We start from the raw sequence: 22,493 nt of genomic DNA, 5'->3' as shown, positions 1-22,493 counted from the left end.
CTGAGGGGCCCGCGGGGGCGCGAGCGGGCAGCGGGGGCGGGCCCGGAGCAGCGGCAGCGCCGGGCAGCACTCGCCGCGGACGGAGGGTCGGACGGAGAGAGGAACGGACGGACGGACGGACGGGCAGCGCCGCTCGCGGCTCCGGCCGCCCCCTCCCCGCGCTCCCCGGCCCCGCCGGCCGCTCCCCCCGGCCCTGGCCGCTCGCCCTCCGTCCCGTTCCCGGAGCGCAGGACAGTGCTGCCGTGTGCTTTCGGTTGCTGTTTTTAAGTCGCCAGTGGAGTCCGGTGTGAAGTTTTATTTCCGCTTTTTCTTTTTCTAGGCAGCCTCTTTGTGTGTGAAATGCTGAGGATGCCGCATGCTTTGCTGTAATGAAGCAGCTTGGCTATCTCTTGTGGTATAGGAGTATAGTGACGTTACATTTCTCACTTCAATGCTACTGAACTTGGATATTTTAACTTTTCTCTTGATGATCACTTTTACTTACCAGACTTTGTAGCAGAAATCGGTTCTCAGGTTCACCTGTGTTATGACAGGATAATGTCTCAAGGTATTGCCCAGAAGAACGGAAGGTTTTTACAGGAGTATGTGGCATTCTCTAATTTAGCAGTAAAGAAACCTACATGGGTGTTGTGTTTCCTGGTACCTGTTCACTCCCTGCTTAGCTTTTGAATGTGGATCAGATTATAGAAGTCCCAGCTCTCTAGTCACCTAAAATATTTATTGGCTTGTTAAAGAGAAGCACATCTGCTGCTGTGAAGGCAAGATTTGTTTTAGAATTCTGTCACAGGACTCTACTAGTCTGTCTTTAACAGAAGACACTATAAAGCTAATTTTACCATAGAAAAGAGGTCAGAACAGGGAACCATATTCCTTTGGAGCATTCAGGTATTTATTGTGAATATTTTGTAAATGATCAGCTGTGAGAAAGGTTAGTTTGGACATGTTAGAGCCTCATTAAGATGGTTTGGCAGTCCCTTAGGAGGAACTTGTATGGCAGGATAACTGTGTGATGTCTCACACTGTTACCCCAAAAGGACATTCACAGATACTTAGAAAGTGGGGGTTTTGGGAAATGGCGGGTGGGAATACTCTCTCAAGCCGTGTAATTAAAAGGAGCTGCCAGAGGAGATGATCCAGCAAGATTGAAAGCAGGCAGGTATTTGTGTGAGCACCAGCACGGCCAGAAACACTCTGAGATTAATCGTGTGACTCAGGGTTCAAACTGATCCTTATGGCAATGAGAACTGGCCTTTTCTGTGTAACAGGATATCAAAATTTGCTTTTCACAGTGCCTCGCGCTCTCCTCGAGTTCCCTGGTGCTGAATTAGGGAGAAGGGGCTGCACTGGCAGGAAAGGGAATATGGCAAATCATCTTGCTGATGGTGTTGCTGTGCAGGGAGAAGTTCAGAAGCCCCCACGGAGCAGGGCCCTGTACCCGAGCACAGCTTCAGCTCTGTGTGGGACGTGTAAAAACCCTGTGCAGGCACACGGAGCCTTCGGAGTGTGTGTTCGGGCCAAAGAAAAGGCTGAGCTGGCAGCAGTGGGCTGCCCCTTGCCAGAGGATTTGGGCTCCTGAGATTCGAGGAGCATGTTTGCTTCACAGAGAAACTGAAGGGGAAATGTGCAGTTGTCAGGCCACTGCCCATTCCTGCAGTGAGATCCCGACTGCTCCTTGACCGTTCCTCATGGTTTAGGATTTCCCCTCACCTCTTTCCCCTGAGCCTTGCAGAGCCCTTAGCTCTGTGTTTATCCATCATATAAACCTCCAGAGTGAGCTCCCCGATCGTGCAGAGCTGATGTGGGGCAGGTTCAGTGTCTTGGGCAGCTGTTTGCAGCATCTGCAGCTCACTGGGGTGGGGTTTATTCCAGTTCCAGCTTAACTTCAGCGTCTGGCACTTCTCAGCAAATTCAGTTTTCTTTGGGTTTGTATCTTACTATTGCCCATTTCCCGTGTTTGCTGTTTCTTTTGCCTTTCTGAAGGGAATCTATTCCATTGGATAGTGACCAGAGTTAAGAGAAGCAGCTCCCAGGCTGTGCTGCTCCTCCATCCCTGGTGTATGGGAGCCAATCTGGCTGTCCAGGAGCAGCTCCAGACATTCCAGTTGACAGCAGCAGGGATTCATCTGCTCCAAATCCCCCCAGAAACACAAGGGAATGAACCTTGTGTTTGGTCTGGCACGGTGCAGCGCTGGAGAGTGGCATGGGACATTCCTCCAGCCATGGAAATGCACAGCCACCAGTAGTCAAACCCTGCTTTGGGAAGTTGAACTATAGATTACCCATCCCAGTAATCCCAGGGTGGCTACACGGGGTTCCACATAGGTTGAGGAATTGGAGTATTATGGTTTCTATATTGGCATAAAGAAGTTCAGGCATAAATATCATTACTCTGTTTCTGGCTGGCTTGAAAATTCCACTGCACTCTCATAAATAGGGAGAGATGGCCCTGGTTGGTTTTGTGGGTTTGTTTTCCTGTTTTATTTAGACTACAGGAATCTGGTCTCCTCAGTCCTGGAGCCAGCTGGAACAGCAGGACACTGCTCCTCCTTATAAAGTGCCTGATCTCACATTTTCTAGTTCATCACAGCAAGACTTCTGATCCTATCAAGTATTTTGGTCAGTCTCCTCAAGGAAGGTTACTTCAGCTGGAAGTTCCCTGCTTGGGTGCCAGGTTACTGAAAGCTCTGTGTATCTCCTGGGATTGCAGCTGACAGATGGAATTCCACATGGCATGTGAAAATTCTCCTTAATAGGGATAAAGGAGAAAGTTTTCAGATAGAGAATTTTTTCAGAGGTGTGTACAGGGAAATGGATCCTGCTGAGAGCTCAGGACCTCCAAAACCACCACATGAACCAGCACAGTTCAATTCAGAGTGCAAACTGTAAACAGGGGCAGTAAACAGATTTATAGAGAAAACCTTTTGTACTTTCTGTGTGTACTAGTACAGAACACTCACAAGCTCTTCTGTCCTGCAGGCTTCGGATTTCCCACTGTTGCTGGGTTTGCATATATAAAATGTAAAATTATAACATTTAATAAAATCTACAAACTATTATCTTGTGTCTGTTTCTTGTCACTTCAAAGTATTTTTAGCTCTTCATGGCTATTAAAATGCTGAAAAATGTGGGGGTTTGTTTCATCTAGAACTGGGTTTGACCTTTTGGCAACATCCTGCCCATCGGTTTGGTTTTCCTCATTTGGAAATTAAAATGGGTTCATCGGCGAGTCTTTGTTTTTGTGAGATCCGTGTGACTTTGGGAAGGCTTTGGCAGAGTCTGCTGCAAACCTCCAAAACTGGGCAGCTACGACAGGCTGGAGTAACTGGAGTTGTTTCTCTGGCTGTTGGGTGGAGATGCCTGCATTTCTGACACTGCCTGAACTCGTCCCTCAGCCTTGGCAGTGGAATCTTAGCTCCCTTCTCCTTGTTTGAAATGCACTGCCACGTGGATCCAAGGGATTTATAGCGAGCCTCAGCCCCTGGGTGTGGGTTAAGATGTGGCTGTGTTGGGTTCCTCCTGTGGACCCTGGAATGTGAGAGCCCGTTGGATTCCTGTTGGATTCCCGTTGGATTCCCGTTGGATTCCCAGTCTCGCTGGGTGCTGAGGGAAGCAGCTGCTCGAGATCTGTCAGCGTTGTCTGTGCTGCCATTGCCATGGCAACAGGAACAGGCTCCACACAAACGGCACAGGCTGTTGGAAGAGCGCTTTCAAAACAAACCCGAGCTGGTTTGTCACTCTCGGTGCTCAGAGCCCAAATGGTGCTGCACAGTCCAGCTGCAGGGGCAGCTGTGAGCCCACAAATCCTCATCTCCTGCCTGGGGAGATGCTCCAGACCCCTCATCATCTCTGTGGCCTCCTGGACCCTCAGCAGTAGCCCCTTGTCTCTCCTGAGCTGTGGAGCCCAGAATTGAGCACAATACTCCAGATGTGGCCACACAAGGGCGAGGCAGAGTAATCACTCTGATGGAAAGAGGAAAGAAAGAGAAATCATGGAGTGCAAAGAAAAAGAAAGGCAGAGGAGGAACATGGAGCAACCCACCTTTGGCACAGGAGCACAAGAGGGAAGGTCCTGTTGATGGGCAGGGAAGGGAAAAACAGCTGAAGCTGTGAGTAGAGTGGTTTCATCTCAAAATTTCACGAGTAGCTCTTTATTTAGGGGTCTCTCCAAGCTGTGTCATGTGATGCTGCAATTCCACTTTCTAAATGCAGAAACTGAGAGGAATTTTTTTTGCCATTGACATTTGAAGTAGTAATAAACTGTCTTAAAAACCCATAACATAATTGTATGAGCATTGAACTTTTATTTAAGAGGTTCACTGAGCTGGCAGGAGCAATCCTGACCCATTACTCCAGCCCAGCACCAGAGCACAGGGGTGATTTCAATCACCCTCTTCAGGGCCTACAACCTGTGTCCACAGGAGCCCTTGGGGCAGCAGGGGGGACAATTCCCTTCATTCCCACCACTGCAGAGCAATGGAATCATCTCCATCAATTCTGGAAGTGCTGGAACACAGAATACAGAAAAGGGTCTTTCTTACAGGTCTGATGGAGAAAACCAAACCGTGGGATGTGGTGGGTGTTGAGGATCAAGGGATTGAACTGGGAATGAACAGGAGTGGCTGGAGCTGGGATGGACACTGGGACAGCACACCAGCACCCACAGTGTGTTTGCCTGTGTGAGGGCTGCTCCTTCCATCGAGGGGCTGACACAGCTGCTGCAGATGTGTCTCTCACTGACACACCCTCTGTAACACAAAGATTTCCTACAAGCTGCAAATTATTTAGATCACCTTTTAAATCCAGCTACTAGTTGCACAACTTTTTTGGGATGTATGAAATTATTCAAGTCCTCCTACAGATTTCCAGCTCTGTCTACAAGATGTGGTCACTGTGCAGGAGTTCAGTGGGGTGTGGTGCTGGGTTGCAGTGAGGAAGGAGCAGTTATTGAACCGTGCAGTTCCCAGTCCCTCTGAGGTTCCATTCTCACTGCTGTACAAACCCCAGCTCCCAGGAGCAGCAGTTCTGCCCCACGGCTGGGACTGTAGAAAAGGAGTTCTTGGCTGTACACGGCTTCCACAGCAGCTTTGTTACATCAGGTACAAACTGTACAAGTTCTCCAGGTTCCAAGTGTTGTAAGTGGCAGAAACAGTTCAGCCTGTGTTTATAGACTGGGTTTAAGTGTAGAGATTATTACAGGTAAGGACCAGGCAGAGTACCCAGCTCCATGGAACAGCAAAGATGTGGGTTTAATACAACCTGCAACAGTACAGATATGTACATATGTACAGAGTGGATCCTCTTCTGCTGCTGCTGAGCACACTCGGCACTTGATCCTCAGCTTCCTTGGAAGTAGGAAACACTGGAGCAAAACAGGTCCAGTTCTGCAGCACCTCAAGTTCTGGGTTGAGCTCTCTGTGACCCTACAGGACCCCCTCGTTGAGGCGGGACTTGCTGTAGTCCCCCAGGTCGTTCTGCAGGTCTCGCTCCTCATCATCTGCAATTACAGATTGTAATTAGACTACAGTTAAAATGCTCAGATCAGATCTGATGTGGTATCACTGAAAAAATACCAAAGTACAGTTCCCAGGACATGCTGCTAAAGGGCACAGCCCCGAGCTGGCCAGGGCTGGTGACAGGATGGAGTCAGCAGGGACAGGATGTGTCCAGCCTGGCTGGCAGCATTCCAAGGGGATCTCTGGCTGCAGGGCAGCCCCAGCTCACAGTCTGCCTGACTTCAGACACTGCAGCACTGTCACACCAGCTGCTGGGCTTTGACACTGCCTACCAAGCTTTCAAACTCCCCCTCTGAAACCCGGCTCCTGCTCAAAGCCCCGTGCCCAGAGTTGACACCATAAGGCTTCACAGAGGGTGGGAACTTGAGGGACTAGCACAGGGAAGTCACTGGGACCCCTTCCATAACAAAGGCCTCCTTCCCTCAAAAAGTGAAAAACCCTAAAACTTCTATTTGTTCCAACTAATAAGCTTTTCCTGCACCTCAGAGCTATTCCTTTCTATCAGGAAAGACTCTTGTTCACAGCAAAGGAAATCCAAGTTGAGCTCCCCCATCTTCCTGGAGCTCTCCACACCTTCACACCCAGCACCCTGGGAGCCAGGCAGGGGCCTGAGGGGTTGCTCCAGCAGCAAAAGGCTGGATTTCACCTGCAGGACACAGGTTTGTTCTGTGACAAAGTGCCACCACAGCACCTGGACATCCTGGAGTTACTCCCCCTCCACCATCCAGCCACCACTAACACATTTTAGAAGCTGCCACCTTCAAACATCCCCTTGTCCTCTAGCAGGTGCCTGAGGGAAGGAACCAGGCTGGGTGCTGCCCTGCCCCAAGGAACATCCCCCAAATTGGATATTTCCCCTGGACAATTCAATCTAAGCCTGCACATTCCTAGAGACAAGAGAAATCATGTGGAATCCAGTGGCTTTGTAGCACACGCCACAGGCTTTGTTCAGCCCGATGCAGACCCGGGTGATGTTTTCCTGATGGCTTTTAGACAGAAATTTTCATTCCTTTTTTCCCCTCCCTAAACAATTACAACCACCCTCCCTTCAACCCCTCCCTGTTCTGCCCTCTCCTGCCCTGCAGACAAATCAGCCTGAAGCAGCCACTTTTTCTGGAATACTGTCCCTGGAAGCTCCACTGGTCACACTCAAATCACAGCTCAAGCCAACACAAGAAGTTATTAAGGAACAACAGAACAAAGCCTGGGAAATGTGGTTTGAGGTAGTAACACACTGTTCAGATCATTCCTCAGGAAGAACCTTCCAGAAGTCACCCTTTAACCTAACTATCAGCTCTTAATCCAGTCTGTCTATACAGAGACAAAGAGGGGTTCCTCAGGAAAAGGATCTTCCCCAAGTTCAAATTCCAAGCCACCAGAGCAGGGACCTTGCAGGGACCCCACCTGGAAGGGAAATGGCTTTACAGGGTCACTGTCAGTCAGAGCTCTGTTTTTTCAAACACCACTCACATTGCAAGTTACACAATCCCAGTGCCTGGGGTTTAACATTTTCCCACCACTTAGAGCTGGATCACGCCACCCTTTCCCAAGTGGCACAGGGGAATGCTGCCCATGTCACTGCAGCTGTTCAGCTGCCTGAGCCATCAGCTCCCCTGGGAAGGTCCCCACAGCCAGGTCCTCCTGCTGACGGAGCAGCACAGAGCTCTGAGGGGCAACAAGAGCTCTGTGGGCTGGGGACAGGGACAGGGCGCTGCATCCCTGCACCACGTGGCAGCCACCTATGGTCTGGCTCTGCTCCCAGGGAACAGGGACAGGACAAGAGGAAACAGCCTCAGGCTGTGCCAGGGGAGGGTCAGGTTGGATATTGGGAACATTTCTTCACAGCAAGGGCTGTCCAGAGCACACAGGCTCAGATGGCAGCAGCCAGCACAGACTCAGCCGCAGTTACAACTTCCAGAGTTGATCTGAAGCCCAGGTAAGGAACTACTGCAGAGCTGGGCAGGACCTGCTGCTGACTTAGGGGAATGGGACAGAGCTATGAAACCCCCACCCACAGAACTGCCAGCGTTTGCAGGGCTTGGGGACACACAGGACACCCTGCACTCCCTGCCCACAACAGCCCAGCACCATCAGGGACACACTCCCATGGCCCCAGCACCATCAGGGGCGTGCTCCCATGGCCCCAGCACCATCAGGGACGTGCTCCCATGGCCCCAGCACCATCAGGGACGTGCTCCCATGGCCCCAGCACCATCAGGGACGTGCTCCCATGGCCCCAGCACAGACAGAAAAGTGCCATGGGAAGGGACACTTGCTATGGGACCAGGCTGCTCTGATCCCCCCATGCCTTTGTGCAGCTGCCAGCCCAGGGACCACCCTGCAGAGGGGCAGGCAGGACACACAAACCCCCTGCAAGTTCTGAGCACAGGGGGTACAGAACAGGCTGCAGCTGGAGCAGCAGGCACTGCAGCTCATTAGTAAGTTAATTAATCACCACAGGTTCTGGTCCATCCTATTCTTCCACTTGTGCACGAGTTTCAGAGTGCCAGCCCAGTCCAGCCTGCTGACACTGCACTTAGCTGCATGCTCACACAGTCAGCTGCTTTTTACTGGCTTTGCCCATTCATTTTGCTTAGATGCCAATTAAATACGGTGCCTGAAAAACCTCCAGCTAAAAACTTACTAACTTATATAACTTGTATTATGAGGGTCAAAATCAGGGGGGCTGTAGGATTTTTGTCCCATTTCCTGGGGGTTTTTTCCCCTCTTTATTTTACACTTCCATTTAATGGGAAATACTCTCTCTATGTTTACCCAACATTCTCGCCCTAGAGACATGCAGGCCTGTCCCAAATATCCCCAAAGAGCTGGATGGAGGAGGCAGACAAGGCAGGCAGAGGCAAGCGAGGGAGGCGATGCAGGAGCTGCATGCAGGACAGGGAATGGCCATGCACACACGGTGTTAGGCAGCACTGGATCAGGAGCTCCGAGGTGGGTTAGCAGGACACCACAAGCCTGTTGAATCTGTGTATAATGCACAAGTGACACCTGGAATCACCACCTGAGGCCTCAGTGCACACCAGCTCCAGGCAGGTGTGACAAGAGCAGGAGTAAAACCACTTAATTCCTCTGTTTGACAATTTAGGAATGTCAAGGCCCAAAGCCCTCCCAGGCAGGGGCCAGAGCTGGGGGTTTGGGTAAATCATTGCCTGGAATTTAGGGTCTCACTCTTCCTAGCAGGGACTATTGCAGTAAGGTGCCAAAGCCCCCTCACTCAGGTCTGTTGCATCATTGCTGTCCCACAGAGAGTGATACCAAATTTCAAGCTTGTTTGTTCTGTCTGAGCAATTTGTGATCAGCTAAAGCAGAGAGGCTTTACACAAATTCAACAAGTAACTCAGCATGGATTTATCACAATGGGATGGAGGTAAAGGCCCAAGCTCACCTTGGACGTCTTCTTCTCCACCATCACCATCCTCTTCCTCATTGTAAGCCAGCTCGGCCTGTTTGTCTGCCTCATACTCACCCACGTTCCCATCATCCCCATTATAATCTGCCAGTTTAGAACCCTGCTGCGGGTCCACAGGGGATTCATTCTCATCAAAGAACCGGCCTGTGGGGTAGGAAAGGAGTGAGTCAGCAGCAGAGAGGAAAGAAACAGGGAGATCCTACATGAGAGCAGAGAGGTGGAGGCAGTCGGGGTCTGTGGTAGATCCAGCTGGAGAGAAAGGGGGAGAAGGGAGAGGGGTAGGGGTCGGACAAGGTTCGTGGAGCACCTCTGAGCAGGTGACTCCTCCGTGTCACCCTTGTGACCTGACTGTCCCACACTCCTCCCTCCACGGGCAAGGGCTGTGAGTGAGTGCCCCAACAGCTCCTTGGATTGCCCACAGGCACCAACACAAGGTTTCCCAAAAAGCACAAAAGCACCCGTGGAAGGGTCAGTGCCTTCTCCTGAGGCATTTTGCACAGCCTGGAGGGATCCAAGGTGCCTGCAGGGGTGTCCTGCTGGCACAGACCTGCCCTCACCGTGCTGCTGGGAAACTCAGCCAGCTGGCTTTACACTCTGCTTTCCTAGTAAGCTCCAACAGTTTTCAAAATGCCCCAAACCCAGTATTTTCATCTCCTCACAAAAAATTAAGAATGGTTTCAGATCCTGAAACAATGCACAAGAAAATGGGAATGAGCTGGAAATAAGGACTGAGCAGATAATCACTGAGGCACATAGTGAGAGATTGCTGGTGTGAGGTCAGCTCAGAGCTGGTGTTTAACGGGGTACAGGGAGATCTCTGCCAGCCCAGTGCTGGGGGGAAGCAGCTCTGAGTCTGCAGAGGCCACTGGCCTGGAAGATCGTGTATAAATGGAAAAAATGGGAATAAAGTGTGATACAATTCTCACACACTGGGTACCAAGGCTGCCACGGCAGGTGGTGATTCCCAGTGCAACTGATGGGTAAGTAAAACTGGAGAATGATTTCAACATCAGGATTAAAAATGGGCAGATGTAAAAGTGAAATTATTCCCTAAAACAATGTGTATATAAAAATCAGGACAGAAGCAGTACCATTCTGCATCTCTGCATGGGGGGAAAAGCAGCAGAATCACACCTAGGATGTACAGGAACACCTGTATTTTACATAAATACACAGGTGTTTTCATAAAACAAGCAAAAAAACCTGATCTGTTTAGAAATCCAAAGTTCCATACATTATTCATTGCCTGCTCACGTCTGAGTGATCCTGTTGGTATTTTTGACACTGCACTACATCCAAAACCTGGGTAGGAGAGTGGGATTTGCACATGTTGAACCCAAACTGAGCCATGGAAGACAAGGGCATGTAGCCAACTTCCAGCAAAACCAGCCCATGGACAGCCAGAGATACTGTGACAAACAAGCACTGAATGTGTTGAAGCTGACAGAAGGAAAGGTTGAAGTGGATGAAGAGATCCCAGGAAATGCAGCAGGCCCACAGAGGCTACAGACTGAGCTCAGGGAGCACAGTCAGTCTGGTGAGCCCACCCTGTCCCACCCCTGCCATGGCAGGGACACCTCCCACTGTCCCAGGTGCTCCCAGCCCTGTCCAGCCTGGCCTGGGACATTCCAGGGATGTCCCAGCATCCTGTGCCAGGGCTGCCCACCCTCCCAGGGAACAACTCCTGCCCAATATCCCATCCAGCCCTGCCCTCTGGCACTGGGAGCCATTCCGTGTCCTGTCCCTCCATCCCTTGTCCCCAGTCCCTCTCCAGCTCTCCTGGAGCCCTCTAAAGTCCCTCCAGACTCCTCCTCCAGGCTGAACAGCACTACTCTGCACCCTCTGCTTCAAAGCTCTCAGTCACCAACACCCAGCCAGGCAATGGCCACGGTGGGAGCTGCAGAGCTGGGCCAGAGCTGGGCTGCTCCATGCCAGAGGTGAGTTTGTCACCAATGGACCTTTCAGAACAGCCACTGACCATCAGGACAGACCCTTTCACAAACCTGGATTAGCTATTTCCTTCCATGATGAAGTGTCTCCCTCACGGCACCATTAAACCTACAATCGGAGCCATGGCAAATGTGGAGCAAAGAGAAGAGATTAACTGGGGACAATTCCTGGCTCTCAGGTACCCCCTCACAGCCTACAGCCAGACATCTCCCTGCCAGCTCCTGCCTACACAACCACCCCCACCATTCCATCCGTCACCAGGGAAGAGAGACAGCCCATTAACAAACCAAACTACTGAAATCAGAAGCTTTCTCACTCCACAAGTTTCTTCCAGAAACCACTTTGATAAAATAACAAGCCTTGCACACCTCAGGGTACACAGAGTGGAAGCCAGGCCTGCCCAGGCTCTGTGACAATTTGTAATTGTAACACACTTGTCCCTGCCCCATCACAAAGTTCCACAAGTGATATTAAAACAACCGAAGTTTTCTCACTTTTGGCTGAATTCTTACAGTACTGTCCAAAAAGTGTATTGAAGTAATAAAGTGAGTAACTTAGCATCCCTCATGTATCAAATCTGTGACTTAACCAATCTAACTGTGCAGTAATTCCCAAAAGCATCTTAAATTCCAATAAGGAAATAATTTTTAAATAACTAAATGCACATGTGAAAAATAACACATTAAAGCCTACCTTTTACCCAGGTACACAATATATTCCTTCTCAGGCTCCCTCCCCAAAGCCACCCTCTGCAATGGTCCCTATTTTCCAGATAGGCATTTACACAGGTAAAAAATGAAGGGATTTTTTTAATATATTGAAGTGTGTGATACTGGCCAACTTACTTTGCTTAATCTTTTGCAAGTCACTAACTCGACTCTTTGGGATTTTTATCTGGTCTGGCTCAATTTTGTGGTCTTTCTGGGCTTCCACATTTTCTTCAAAATTCAAGTGCTGGAGAGAATTCGGAGGGATCTGCTTGGCAATGTTGGCGTTTCCATCACTGTCACCGGGCAAGCCTACAACATTAAAATGGGAAGTTACACTCAGAATTTTAGCAGGACAACAAGCCACCTGCAGTGCAGGCATAACCTAAGGTGACTTGATCTGCAAGCACAGAGTTTATTTTCTTTGGGTTTGTCTCTCTTCTAACTGCAATTCCTCCAAACCCTTTCACTGCAGGACTTTCAGTTCCCACATCCCAAACCTTGCCCGTGTCACCCTCAAGTGAGATGCTCCCAGGGACGGGAACCTTGGTTTATCTGCTTGTGGTGCAGCCCTAATTAGTACCCTGAGGAGGAACAAACATTTCCATTACTCTGCCCACTGGAGGCACTTTGAAACTTCTAACTCAAATTTAGCGGTGATTGGTCAAAAGGCTCAGAAATTATTTGGTGTGGAGAGTACAAGAAGAGATCATACAACAACAGCCCAAGTACCTCAGCCAGGTAAAAACACAACTTTGGATCCTGCAGAAATTTATCCTTGGTTTTCTTCTTGTAACCAAAATACTGCTAACAGGAATTTTACCTGGTGCCAGGTTTGGAGCATGGGGCTGTTCAGTTGGAAGATTGATAATGGACTGATGACCTTCACTTTTAGGAGCTGAAATAAGTGGCTTCTTTAAAGCTAAAACAGAACACAGGGACAAAAGCATTAATATGAAACAAACACACTACTTACCTGGTCTTGCTCTAACAATCCTGTAAAACTCTATTTTTTTATCATTTCCTTAATGAAAATATAAAAAATAAGATTTCAGGAGGGGCATCATCCAAAACACTCCATTTTGAGAATTCAAATCTCCAGGGCACAGTAGAAATTATCTGATTTTACACCCCACTTGAATTTTATTACCACAGAGAGATTTTAAAAGTCTGCACTCACTGTGAACCACATGGTGTTCACACACAACATCTACATCACCAAGACCCAAACGTGAAAGAATGAAGAGTATTGCTCCTAACCAGTGGGAGTATCTTCAGCTTTAGCAGGGTCATTATCTTCTATTTCAGGCATGCCTGCATCTCCTCCTGGTTTGATTTTCTCTGCAAGACAAGAAAAGGATATTCTGCCTTACTAACCCTCCAGTCTGAACTGTGAATTTCCCTCTTGCGGAAGGCTCTTAGACAATCACTGCAGCTAATCAGTGTAGCTGGGCCAAACAATTCCTTCTACTTCAGAGAAATGCACTGTCTGGAGACTGACAAAAGATGCAACACAACTGGCCCATTCTCTATCACAAACGCCCAGAAAAGGAAATACCTTTGCCATTTGCAACATGTTCTGAAGGCTCCTCATTCTTCACTACGACTTTATCTTCCACCTCTGCAACAGTCTCAGGTATTGCCTGGTCACCATTGCTGGGGCTGACTGCAGTGTCTTTACTAGACTGAATTTTCTGTGTGGCCTGCTAGAACAAATAAGGAGACAACTTATTATTAATTAAACACTTCCCTGGAAATTACAAAACAAACATCCTCAAAATCAAGGTTACTTTGGGTAAGCAAAACTGCATTTATGAATTCAAGGATCACCAAAGCAAAGCACAGAGCACTCTATGCACAAAGCTGGACCCCGGGATCTGGAAACACAACTGGACAGAAAATGTTCAACACAGCACAGCTGCAGGACATTTTTACTGCCATACACAGGTGTTGAGCACAACAAAACCAGGTTAAGGTAACATCAGCCTTAAGCCTCAGGTCAGAGCCTTGAAACAACTCTAGACTGTAAGAGAAGATGACAAACTTGCTCTCATTCTGCCCTATTATTTGAGATGTTTATAGATGAAGTAAGGAAACAAAATTTTAAGCATCTGTTTGCAGGAAAGAGGCCCAAATTCTACTGGCAGCCTGTCTGGTGTAATCACACCCTTGATACCATTCCAGTACCATCACGATTTGCATCACATTAGCACCTCAAGGCCTCGGCAGAGCTCAGGCTCCCTCTGCAATAGGGTAAGGCTGTGAGAACACAGATCCCACCCTGGAGAGCTGAACAGGGATATATATCCATGTTACAGGCAACAACTGAAATCCTCAGCAGTGACATCATGGAGGAAGGCTGGAGCAAAGAATTTGGCCTCAACTTCCAGCTCAGTCCACTGGGTAAGACAATAGGCAGATTTCTTACGCTAACACCCACTTAGGGCTGCTCAGGGGGATACTGAACACAAAGTCAGGGAAGAAATGTCCCAGGCCTCCACATCTCTGAGGCAAACAGCAGGCTTGGGCTCTTCTCATTCAACAAACTTTCTTCACGCTACCTTTTGCTCCCGTGCAATTTGGTCCATTAATTTCTTCATGTTCTCTTCATGCTGCAGTCTCATTTCCTTGATCTGCTGCCCACACTGCAGGCTTGAGGAGAAACACACCATTAGTTACACTTAATTTGTTGGATCTGCTCTCCTACAAATAAAATACGGGAAAAAATATGGCACAAAAAGCCAAACCTGAGCTATAACCAGAATAGTCTGTCCAAGAAGCCTGGTGCATGTGTATGCAGTGGGAATGGACTGAATACAGTAAGAAAGCAGAGCCGGAAAAAAGTAGGCACAGAGCCGAGAAAACGGTAAAATAAAGAGAATGGCCTTGAATATACTTCCTCCAGAAGCTGGAATGCAACCAAAAGGTCAAGCTCCACAGTTAATCTGTCCGCAAATATTAATTCCACTGGGAAAGCAACGTGTCTCTCCTGGCTGTCAACAGAGAAGGTGCACGAGTGCTACTATCAGTTACTGCTCCCAACTCAAATAACACAATCTGAATACACAGCCAGGTGCCCCAACTTCCCCAGCAAGCCACGGCACCAGCCCAATCACCAAAACTGCCATGTCCCACAGACACTCAGCACAGCACAGAAACTCCTCATGTGTAAAAGTGTCAAACACTTTCTCCAGAGTTAAGTCTTCCTCATTCCTCAAAGCTGCAGGAGTATTTGTTCTCCCTGTTTCTCTATCATCAACTTAAAAGGCTGAAGTCAACTTAAAATTTCAATCTACACAAGGTGCTTTCAGCGTCAGCTGGAACAAATGAAACCACACTGCTAGAAAGGCAGCAATTAACAACGCTGGTGACACAGGACTGTGTCCTTCAGACTCCTTCATGTATAAGTGAACTGAATCTCCATGTTATAAAAAATACATTGACTTAAAAATGCAGAACAATTCCACTAAGTCAAGATTTTCCTATCTCATGTTGGGGGAAGGACTACAACACCACAAAGAACTTGAAAGTCAAACAGCCAGCTCAGGTGCATCGCCAAGTGAGCACACTCGCGTTTGAGAATTAGCAGACACAAGATTAATTAGCACTTTTTAGTTAAATACAGGTCTCCTCACACACACCAACCTGCAGCTACCAACACTCCTGAGGACATACCTGTCATATTCCAGCCTCCTTGTCAGGTATGTGTTGTTCTTCTTGTACTCGTGCAGCTGATCTTCCTGGCGGATGAATTCCTGCCGTAACTCTGCCAGTTGTTCTAGGCCAAAAAGCAAAACCAACATGAATACAGAAAGATAAGGAAAAATGCCCCAAGGCAGATACACTTCTAATATTGCTAAGTAAGTAAGAAATTGCCCAAGTTTCATGTCTAGACATACTTTAAAGATTCTTAAACCAATTTGAAGAAGATGCCACTTTACTCATGCATGCCAGATGGCAGCATGAATTACAGACCAATTCTTCTGATACTATGCTAATCTCCCTAAATGTTTCTGCACCTTTGCATTCAGAGACCTTGCACAACGCTACTTCACTTATCTGTTGGAAATCTCCCTAATTTCCTGAACGGTTCTGTCGCTCTGAGTAACACGGAAGCACAGCCAGGTTACTCCAGGCAGGATGCTCAAACACTGTCTGCAGTGAGTGTACAAAAGGAGGCACCTTTCCATAAAGCCAACATGGATTTCCTGTCTTCACAACTGCTCTAGAAGTCCTCCCTGCTCCTCAGGCTATGAATAATGAAGCTCCCTGCTATTTTAAGCTGCAGCTACACGGATACAGGCAGAACCCATGTGTGCTGCATGCGGGGATGTTCACATCTGATCACGTTCTGGCTCACTCTGAAGTACTCTGAATACAGCAACACCAGAGGCATTATAATCATGCCTGTACAGAACTTCAGAGATGTGCCCTGGACCTTTTCTAACCCAGCATAACCATCACAGTGTTTCTGATCAAACACTACTAAACTGCGTATTTGGCCATGAAAATGATTCTACTGTCTTGTAACTCAGCAGTGCCAGAACACACATCCCTTCTGCAGCAAAGTGAGAGCCAACTCTGCACTTACCCACACCAGGTAACAAACACAATGAAAGGTTTCACATTATGAGATGTTCCAGCATCACCAGCTCCTTCATTTAAACTGCATTCTGCAGCACCTGGGCAGTTAAAATGCACAACTTCAGCCTGCCAAATGAGTTTGGCCATGAATCCCTCACCCTTTAGCCGATGTATGTCTGCCATCTGATACGAGATGTTGTTCTGCAGCTTCATCTGGAAGGAAGAAAAGGTTGGATAAATACAGGGGACCAGCAGGTTGGGGAGGGTTTGGGCTGTGAAGGTTCAGGTGTGTCTGTTTGCTCAGTAAAGCCAACGCACTGACAGGATTATCGGAGTGACGTGCACAGAGTTCCCATAAATCTAAGAAATGTGTGTTCAGCAACTGTAAGTGACATCACCAAACTACACACTGTGCTCAGGCTTTGCTAACAAAGGCTTAAATTTTAATTCCAGAACATATTTATATCAAAAAAAGTAGATTGTCTGGACTAAAATAAACATGCTGCATCCTGATACTGCAAGAGGGACAGTAAACAGCCAATGTCAAAGCACAGGTGGATAAAAATAAACAGAGCATCAACAGCAAAACCAATTGTTACCTAATGTATATGATACAATAGAATTGTTAAATAATCTTTTATGTGTTGCTATCTAACATCCTAACATACATTTTATTTTGAGAGGGAATCCCAATACAACTACAACAGCTTTTAATTTGGCATTTTTAGTAAGGAAAAAAATAGTTACAATAGGTAAGAAATGCACATACACAAAGTCCTGAAGTAAAGATGCTTTGCTTTGTCATTACATAAAGATAAAAACCAGCAAGAACAAAGAGAGATTCATGTGTGGAATATTCTGAGAAAGGGGGTAGAAATCCCTGCCTGCCCTCAGGCACCTCGGGCGCTGTGGTTGTTTTTCTTGCAGTTTCACAGCGACACAAAGGGTAACTGCAGGAAGGTGCTGAGCAGGGCTGTCACGCGTGGGTGACAAGGTCAGCATCACCTCTGGGAGCAGCACTCTGCAGAGCCAGCACAGCCACTCGGCCAGGACATGCTGGGACACACATGGGGACACACTTTCACACAGGGGCTGTTTCAGTTCCCCCCACAGTCCCTGAAGTGTCTGTGCAAGCCCCCTCCATTTCCTGTCAAAAAACCCAAAACACACCTGTCCTGCCTTTAGGACTTCCTCCCCGCACCTGCACCTTCCCTTTTATCAAATGATGCATTCTTTAAATGTATTTCCCACTGTGGTTTTGTTGTTACAAGACGCACTCTGAGCAGCCTGATCCATTTGGCCCGTGTGGGTATGATTCCTGCTTTGGGATGCAGCCACGCAGGAACTGCAGAGATGGTTTACATCCTTACAGGACGCACAAAGCAACAGCCCCTCTGTGCTGGCCTGGGTAGGACTTGCAGAGCTTCACTTTAAAAGCACAGCCAGCCCTGCAGTGGGGACACCCAGGGAAGCAGAAGACACAAGCCACCACCAAGCCTCTCCCTCTACTGGGTACCCAGCGTGCCAGCTCCCCCTCCAGCGACCCAGGACGGGGGAGCAGGTACATCCAGTGATTTGTTGTATTAATGAACAAATAGCTCCCCCTCTTTTGCAAAACTACAGGCAATAATCTCATTTTCCTGTCTTCCACTCTAACGCAGTTGTTTCCCAGAACCCAATCAATCTGTGAACAAAGGAGATCCTGGGAAGTAGCAGGGTCTGTTTTCAGAATTCCTCACACACACACCCTTCCCAGTGGCTCCTGCTTATCCCATAACCATGTGCCTGGCTGGGGGAGGGCTGCTGTCTGTGAGACCGAGCTGCATGGCAACGCGCAGCACTTTTATCACACAATCTTTCCTTTGGGTGATCCTGAGTTTCAGAGAGAAGTGACAGAATTTATATCCAAACCAGCTCAGCTGACAGCAAATGTCCCTGATCTGAAGGATAGAAAAGGAGGAAGCTTTTTTATGATTCATGAGATCTGTTCCACCTACACATGCAAAACCCACAATCCATGAGCCGTGGCGCAGGTCCAGTTCTTCCTGGGCACCATTCTCCTTTGGTCTAGACCTGTTTGTATTGCTGAGCTCTCAAGGGCTCCTCAGGGCCTTTCCAAGCACTTGGGATGGAGAAAATAAACCCTCTGTAGCCCAATGAGCCCTGCACAGGAAAAAACACCAGAAATCCTATGCATGGTCATGTGGCAACCCTCCAGTGCTGTCTGAGTTGTGAATCTTGCCATGTAACAACTCCACATTGCTGCTGTCAAGCTACAGCTTTGCAAACTGGGGAGTTACCAAGTTTTGGCAACAAAGAACAGACCCAGCAGCTGCTGGGGATGTGTGACTAAACAGCTTCATCCCTGAATCCACATTTCTGGGCAGCAGTAAGGGCAGGCCTGTGCTCCACACTGGCATGGCCAGCAGCAGGTATGGGATGAGAGGTGCTCCCTGCACGCCTGCCACCTGGAACTTCACCAGGGATTCCTGCCAGTCCCACGTTTCACTGTGCTCATTGCAAACAGACACACAGAGCTATGGAAAAACCCCAAAACCTAACGGCATGCTGCAAAAACCCCACAGAATGCTCAGGAGGGTGATGCTACCTGTGCCTGCAGCACCACTCCAAATCCCAGGGTAGGCATTACCCCTGCTTGCCTCTCACGGGGCGCTTCAAAAGAGAACTCCTTGTTTGTTCCAAGGTCCAAGAGACCCTCAGGAGCTCACCACAGGAAAGAATTCCCAAGAATTCATGCTTTTTCTCTTTCTTTATAAACACAAGACACTGGCTCACGCCCCCATATTTGCTCCCAAGAGCAAACACCATCCTGGTGCAGTGTGATGGGCTCGTTCCACGAGCAGGGGACACGGGAGAGCCAAGAGTTTGGCCCTGACTCCAGAAATCCCTGAGCCAAGAGGAAGCTGCAGCAGAAACTGGAGTTGCCTCAGCACTGGGAAAGGCACTTGATTTATGTGACCACAAGGCAAAGAACCTCAGCTGAGGACAAAGGAGCACAAAGCAGAACTGACACTGAGAATCTTCAAATGAGTTTTTCTTGTGATCACTTGTACCAATGTTGGGATTTTATTTCAGCTCCTGCATTTCACAAATGAACTAAGATCACAGGTAATGAGCAGTTTGGTCAGACAGACTCGACAAATTCTATTTTGGGAGGAAAAAAATTATCACTCAAGCCTTTTTTGGTCAGACACTTTGTATCTACTACTGTTTCCTTGTGACAGACTTTCATTCTCTAAAACAAAGCTTTATTCTCTACTCTCCCAGAAGTAATAGTCCTTAAATACAGTCACTTAAAGGGTTTTAGAAAAAAATAAACATTGTTGCCAATGAGAAAAGACAGTGGCTTACATGGGAGGAAAAAAAGGCCAGCCACGTTTTTTTGATAAAATCCTGCTCTTCTGGCCTCTTAGGGCACTCTGAACATTTTGAACACAAGAGAGAGAATGTTCAAAAGCTACGAGGTCACACAGCCTTAAGTGTCAGCTTCTGGAACAAAGCAGGAAGACACAGGGCACACACGGCAGTCAATTAACATCAGATGTAATCTGGGAGGTTTACCGGGCAGGTTTCTCTCGCTGCCCTCCGGCTGTGCCCTGTGCAGTGTCACACTCAGCGTCCAAAGCCCAGGCAGATCTCAGGGAGCACAGCGCTGGGCAGGCAGGGGCAGCCAGCAGCAGCTCTTTGTGTCCCGTGGCTCCTGTAACCAGCGCTGCACCGCCCAGCTCACACCTCCATCTCCTCCCCCAGTGCCCTACAGGAACACGTCACAGATCTCCGAAAAAAAATACAAATTCCTTGCATTAAAAGCACCCCTTGTCATGCAGCCCAGTAACTGCTCCCAGAATCCCTGAGGCTGGAAAAGCCCTCCCAGACCACGGAGCCAAACTTGTGCCCCATCCCCACCTTCTCACCCAGAGCACCGAGTGCCACATCCACACCTTCCCTGCACACCTCCAGCGATGGGAACTCCACCACCTCCCTGGCAGGTTCCAGTGCCTGAGCACCCCTTCCAGGAAGAAATCCTTCCTGGACTGTGCCTGACAGCTTACCTGAATCCTGCCAGCTGAGTTTTACACCCGCAGTCAGTGACACTAACACACCAAACAAGCTGATTGCCCTTTTGCAGACAGAAGGGGAAGTATTTTGGCTAAACCCCAACTGCTTTAGAACCACTGAATCACTAAGGCTGGAAAACACCTTTAAGATCATGGAGTCTGTTTCATATCCAATTGGATTTTTTATTGCAATCTAAGGAAAGATAAAAATTAAAAATATGTTTGCTGAACACACAAAGGGCTTAATTTTAATGGTTCAGTAGGAAACATTAATACAAACTTAATCAGTTTGAGGGAGTCTAACTGTGGAATGTGACATGTACATATTTGGCTTTTTCTGTGACAACTCAATGCATTTTCTGAGGCTGCTCACCCAATGTGTGATAAGAAAGGGCCAGAAAAACAAAGCTAGCCAGCAATAACGCCATAGAGTGTGACATTTACATAAACCCCACTGTGAGAACAGTGTTCAATGAGCAGAGTGATGACCTGCATGCAAATCCACCACACACCCCCTGAAAAGAATTTGCGTGCTGAGCCCGTGAACTTCCTAGTTCAGGACGATTATGAAAGCAGAACAGTGAAAGTTGAGGCATTCACTCATCTTCCACAACAAAAGAAATCCCCAGGCCACCCCCACTGAAAGGGCCAGCTGAATTTTCAATGAGCTTGGCTTCTCCAAGACAAGGAAAATGACACGTTAGTCAGCAGCAGGGTTGTTTGCTGGGTTTTCTTTTCCCCTCAAGTACACGCTGGCAGCATAAAAATCAGAGTGTGCTGCATCAGGCAATCCAAGAGGGAAGCTCAGGGTGCTACTGAACACCATACTGGTTTCATTTCCCTTGAAACTGTAGTTTTACTGCTGAGGCTGGCTTCTCGAATGATCACAAAAGATCAAATATTCTCAACAGAGACAGAAAACTAAAAAACAGTAAGTAAATTCGAAACAGCCATTTGGAAACGAGCGATCTCTCGGGATTTTCATTGTGTACACACACACTGGACCTCTTCAGCTCTTTTTGGGGACGTTTTCAGAAGACAGAGAGTGCTGCAGTTGTCCCAGCAGCAGCAAACCTGAGCCTCGGGGCCCTGATTGACTCACGGCTGTAGAGGCTGCGGGGACACCTCGGGCAGGCGAGGGCTGACAGTGCCCCGGGCCGAGCCGAGCCCCGGGACCCCCCGCCGCCCCCTGCCCTTACCTTGCCGTCCTCGCACCTCTTCACCTGGCCGTCCCTGGCCTGCAGCTGGCTGCTCAGGTGGCTGTAGTCCGCCTCCTTCTGCTCCAGCTGCTTCCTGTGCGAGTCCACCTTGCCCAGGAGGTCCGAGTTCCGCCGCTCCAGGCGGCCCCGCGCCACCTCGGTGCGCTGGGCCTGGCTCTGCAGCTCGGCCAGCTCCTCCCGCAGCAGGGCCTGGCGGGACGCCGCGTTCCAGCAGTGGAAGGCGAGCACGGCGATCACCGCCAGCAGCGCCACGAGCACCAGCGAGGGCAGGCGGCCGCCCCGGCGGTTCGCCCCGAACCCCACCATGGGGGAGGCCGAGGGCGGCAGCTTCAGGCGCAGCGGGGAAGGCGCTCAGGGGGGCCCTGAGGGGAAGGGGGTATCCCGAGGGGGGGAAGAGGGAATGCCCGGGGGGGAGCTGGGGGGTCCGTGGTGGAGGGGGAGGGGGGGTGAGGTGGGGGGCCGAGGGAAGGGAAGAGGCGCTGAGGGCAGCGGGCTAAGGGAGCTGGGGAGAACGGCGGGAGGGAAGAGCCCGAGGGGAGCGGGCGGTGGCCGGCAGGGCTGTGCCGGTGCCGCCGGGCCGTGCGGGACCGACCGACCGGCCGAGCCGCCACCGCGGCGCCCCGCCTGCCGCCCGCCCCTTGCGGCTCTCGCGAGAGGAGCCCGCGGAGCTCTCGCGAGAGCCGGGGCCCGCCCGCCCTGAGGCAGCTCTCGCCGGGGGCGGCGCGGCCGCGCTGGCAGTGTCACGGCGTTGCGCTGAAGGGCATTAAAAACCACTAAGAGCTGCCCGCGATGCACCGTGCCGTGCGCGGGGAAGCTCTTCACAATCACAGCCCCGTCCAGCCTGGCCTTGGACGCTCCCAGGGATCCAGGGGCAGCCACAGCTTCTCTGGACACCCTGTGCCGGGGTCTCCCCACTCTCAAGGGAATAATTCCTTTCCAATATCCCATCCATCCCTGCCTTCTGGCAGTTGGAAGCCATTCCCTGTGTCCTTTCCCTCCAGCCCTTGTCT

At 49.4% G+C, this 22,493-nt stretch overlaps 1 protein-coding gene across 4 annotated transcripts; it reads right to left on the bottom strand.

Annotated features, from left to right (window-relative positions):
• Positions 1-4,278: 4,278 nt before the first annotated feature.
• On the bottom strand, positions 4,279-21,884 carry GOLM2 (golgi membrane protein 2). Of its 4 annotated transcripts, none has more exons than XM_014251063.2 (10): positions 21,463-21,883; positions 16,343-16,397; positions 15,276-15,378; positions 14,162-14,252; positions 13,159-13,306; positions 12,861-12,941; positions 12,424-12,522; positions 11,739-11,912; positions 8,920-9,087; positions 4,279-5,494 (listed from the first exon to the last, which is right to left on the bottom strand). In XM_014251063.2, exons 1-10 carry the CDS (start codon positions 21,787-21,789, stop codon positions 5,421-5,423), a joined length of 1,320 nt encoding a protein of 439 aa, XP_014106538.1. In that variant the 5' UTR covers positions 21,790-21,883; the 3' UTR covers positions 4,279-5,420. The 4 variants fall into 4 exon arrangements, with proteins under 4 accessions (XP_014106538.1, XP_014106539.1, XP_087919502.1 ...); XM_014251064.2 differs by having other exon boundaries at positions 13,159-13,303; XM_088063376.1 differs by lacking the exon at positions 8,920-9,087 and having other exon boundaries at positions 21,463-21,884.
• Positions 21,885-22,493: the final 609 nt, after the last annotated feature.

This window comes from Pseudopodoces humilis, chromosome 16, assembly GCF_049639895.1.
Source record: "Pseudopodoces humilis isolate 2021_Gansu_Grassland_sample_001 chromosome 16, ASM4963989v1, whole genome shotgun sequence".
Lineage (NCBI taxonomy): Eukaryota > Metazoa > Chordata > Aves > Passeriformes > Paridae > Pseudopodoces > Pseudopodoces humilis.
Note: the sequence above shows the minus strand (reverse complement) of the source record. Positions and strands in the feature narration are given on the sequence as shown.

What these genes read in the sequence shown, in the direction of transcription:
- GOLM2 (XM_014251063.2), bottom strand. Translation starts at nt 21,789, where the DNA reads ATGGTGGGGTTCGGGGCGAACCGCCGGGGCGGCCGCCTGCCCTCGCTG. An exon ending in AGAGGTGCGAGGACGGCAAG is followed by an intron (nt 16,398 to 21,462) that starts GTAAGGGCAGGG and finishes TCTTCCTTCCAG; the next exon opens with ATGAAGCTGCAGAACAACAT. An exon ending in AAATTGCACGGGAGCAAAAG is followed by an intron (nt 13,307 to 14,161) that starts GTAGCGTGAAGA and finishes TATTTGTTCTAG; the next exon opens with CAGGCCACACAGAAAATTCA.